Here is a 3,498-nt window from a genome sequence, read left to right as displayed (position 1 = left end):
GGAGGAGCTGGGGCGTGGCTCAGTGGTAGAGCCCCTGCCTAGAATCCCCCAGGGAGGAGCTGGGGCGTGGCTCAGTGGTAGAGCCCCTGCCTAGATTCCCCCAGGGAGAGGCTGGGGTGTGGCTCAGTGGTAGAGCCCCTGCCTAGAATCCCCCAGGGAGAGGCTGGGGTGTGACTCAGTGGTAGAGCCCCTGCTTGGGAATCCTCCAGTGAGGGGCTGGGGTGTGGCTCAGTGGTAGAGCCCCTGACTACAGTTCTCTAGTGAAAGGACTAGAGGTGTAGCTTGATGTTAGGGTACTTACCTAACCTGTGTGATGCCCTGGGTTCCATTTCCAGTACCACACTTAGACACACATCTGGGGAGGGGCAGGGGAGTCATGACACCCAGAAGTTCCTGCTGAGGGGACCCAGACCATGGGTGGGCTGGGACAGGAAAGAACCCTGGAGTTTCTCCTCCCACCCTAACCCACCCCCACCCAGCCAGCTCTGCCTGCTCCTTCCCAAACAGCTGCCTCAGAGTCAGCCCCTCTGACATTTCAGGAAAAACATTGCGAGTCGAGAGCAGAAGGGAGAAATGAAAGGATTTTCTCAAGAAAAGGTCAGAGTGGTTTCTCTTATTTTTGTTTAAAGATGGTTTGTGTTGAACTATGACAAGGCTAAATATATTAAGGGCCATGGGAACAGGCTGGGGGTCGGCCTACGTGAGAAAACAGGAGGAAAACCCAGGTAACAAGCAAGACAGGAGACAGCTTGGGGAAGCAGTGAGACAGAGCCTCCCATTCCCTGATGGCCCTTGAGGGATGGGGTGAAAGGGAAGTGGGGGCCTCAGCAGCTGCAGTCTCCCCAGATCCCCTCTTGTTCATGCTAGGGAGTCAGTGGCAGTCACGGAGTGCCAGGACCTAAGGGAACAGCCTGGCCATCTGTGTGGCTCTCAGGTGACACCTCTCAGAACAAACTCCGAGATGCCTTGAGCCATGCATCCAGGTCCTCATTAGCACGTCCACTATGCATTGTTCTTCCTCATAGGCTAAATCACAGAGAAACACTATCCCCAAAGCAGGCATTCTCAGCTCTCCTCGTGGCACACACCACCAGCCTCCTGCCACTGCCCTGTTGTCTTATATAGATGTCTCATGCCAATGGCACCACATAAACAGCCTACTATGCGCAAAGTCCCTTGAGCTTGTCCTTTTTCATGGCTGGATTATTTATTCACATGTGTAGCTAAACTGCACTATGTTCATCCCTGCATCACTGCAGGTCATGTCACTGTAGACATTGGTGTCTAGGTGGCCTGGGAGCACACTGGAGGGACAGCAGTGGATCACATGGCCATGCTTGGGCACTGCAAGGCTGGCCCACAGGAGCTGAGCAGCTGCCAGTGATGCACGACTGTTCTGACTTCTTCTCTGTTCTGACTTCTGACTGTTCAGCCTTCCGATGCCTGCCTTTCTTCAGACGGCTCTTCTGATGGGCTCTGGCCTGGTTTACAACCCCAGAGACCTACTTCCTTCTGTCGGACCCCCATGCTTCTTCCTTGGAGAACCAGCTAGTCTGCTCTGCTCCTAATTGGGCCCTCTGTCTTTCTGAGTCTTAAGTGGGGAGGGCTACCCCACTCAGACCCAAGGTTTGGGAGTGGTCCTATGTGGAGTTGTGACTTCTTGCCTGGCCTTGCCAGCAGGGGCTTTTCTCTCCTACCCAAGTGGTCCTTCTATATTTTGGGCCTCTAAGGTATGGCTGGGCCAATTGGCAGGGGAGGCCCCAGGATAAGTGAGCGTTGGGAAAGGAAGGATGACGGGAAAGCCCAGGGGCTCTGTCTGCTTCTCCCAGCCCAGCCTGCATAGTGAAGGGTAGCCTGCCCAGACAGCCTGTAACCTGGGCAAACCCAGGGAAACTGCGCTCTGTACACTGCAGCTGTGACCCTGCCTGCAAGCTGCAAACCCACCTCCCCTTCACAGTGATCGATCGCAGAGCCATTGTGTCCTCCCTTCAGTTACACGTGACATAAGAAAACAGGGCAAGATGGTGGGACTCATGGCTCTAGCTGCATTTGTAGCAGAGGATAGCCTGCTACAAATCATCAATGGGAGGAGAGTCCCTTGGTCCTGTGAAGGTTCTATGCCCCAGTATAGGAGAATGCCAGGGCCAGGAAGAGGGAGTGGGTGGGTTGGTGAGCAGGCAGAGTGGGGAAGGGATAAGGGGTTTTGGAGGGGAAACTAGGAAAGGGGATAACATTTGAAATGTAAATAAAGAAAATATCTAAAAAAAATTTTTTTTAATTATCAATCAATCAATCAAACAGGGCAAGAATCAGTTAGAGCTCCAGAGTTCCCCGTCAGGGCTAAACCTCCATCTCAATACCCAGCATCCTGGCTTCAGCTGGGAAGATGCTCTGGGCTTGCTTCACCTCACCAGGTCAGGCAAGAAACAGCTGAAGATCCAGGTACTGGAATGGAGGTCCCCAGGAATCTGTAGCCTGCTGTAGTTGGGATAGCCCTGAGGCAGGACTGGCTCCCTGCTGTGAATCTCAGCTCCCTCTGCCTTGAACTTTGCCTCAATGGGCAGCTCTAGCCTACTGAGTGCATGAAGCAAGCCAGGGCCCCTGTAGCTCAGGCTCCACTCTAGTGGCAGTCAACAAGCTTTCCACTGGGGAGCATGTGAGGACAGACACCTGTCCAATAGCCACCGCTGACTCACCTCTCTTCTCTCCTCCTGCAGGCCACAGGACCCTCGGGCTCCAAGATGCAGCTGCTGGAGACAGAGTTCTCACGGTCTGTGCCTGAGCTCATTGAACTGCACTTGCTGCAGCAGGACAGCATCCCTGCCTTCCTCAGTGCGCTCACCATAGAGCTGTTCAGCCGCCAGACCTCTATCTAGCCTCTTCCCATGGGCATCTTCACTACAGCCGCTGGACCTCGGCCTAGCCTGTACCTGCAGCTTCTCACATGCATCCCCCAGACCTTGAGCCAGCTCTTGGTCTACAGTTGCCCACATCTTCCCCAGATCCCTTTGCCACCCATAGCTGTATCATGTCACAAACACTAGCCATGGCCTCTGCTCAAGCAGCCACTGTCTCTTGTCCCTGGCTAGCAGGAGCAAGCTACTGGGGATGACCAAGCCACATCACACCCCACTACTCCCCACCCCACCCCATTCTAGAGCCGCTCCACGTACTGTCCCACGGTGTACCCACACCAGCCTCCAGTCACTGCTCCACGTACTGCCCCACGGTGTGCCCACACCAACCTCCAGTCCATGNCACTGCTCCACGTACTGCCCCACGGTGTGCCCACACCAACCTCCAGTCCATGCTCCACGTACTGTCCCACGGTGTACCCACACCAGCCTCCAGTCCATGCTCCACGTACTGTCCCACGGTGTACCCACACCAGCCTCCAGTCCATGCTCCACGTACTGTCCCACGGTGTGCCCACACCAGCCTCCAGTCACTGCTCCACGTACTGTCCCACGGTGTACCCACACCAGCCTCCAGTCCATG

At 55.2% G+C, this 3,498-nt stretch overlaps 1 protein-coding gene across 5 annotated transcripts in view; it reads left to right on the top strand.

The window, feature by feature from the left end:
- Mad1l1 (mitotic arrest deficient 1 like 1) overlaps positions 1 to 3,251 on the top strand; it is a 317,003-nt gene extending 313,752 nt beyond the window's left edge. For all 5 annotated transcript variants that reach the window (XM_029477688.1, XM_021162520.1, XM_021162521.1 and 2 more), the window contains one exon: positions 2,718 to 3,251. In XM_029477688.1, the coding sequence (XP_029333548.1) occupies positions 2,718 to 2,876 (159 nt within the window). In that variant the 3' untranslated portion in view covers positions 2,877 to 3,251. The remainder of the gene's footprint in view (positions 1 to 2,717) is intronic.
- Positions 3,252 to 3,498: the final 247 nt, after the last annotated feature.

The sequence above is a fragment of the Mus caroli genome, chromosome 5 (assembly GCF_900094665.2).
Source record: "Mus caroli chromosome 5, CAROLI_EIJ_v1.1, whole genome shotgun sequence".
Lineage (NCBI taxonomy): Eukaryota > Metazoa > Chordata > Mammalia > Rodentia > Muridae > Mus > Mus caroli.
Note: the sequence above shows the minus strand (reverse complement) of the source record. Positions and strands in the feature narration are given on the sequence as shown.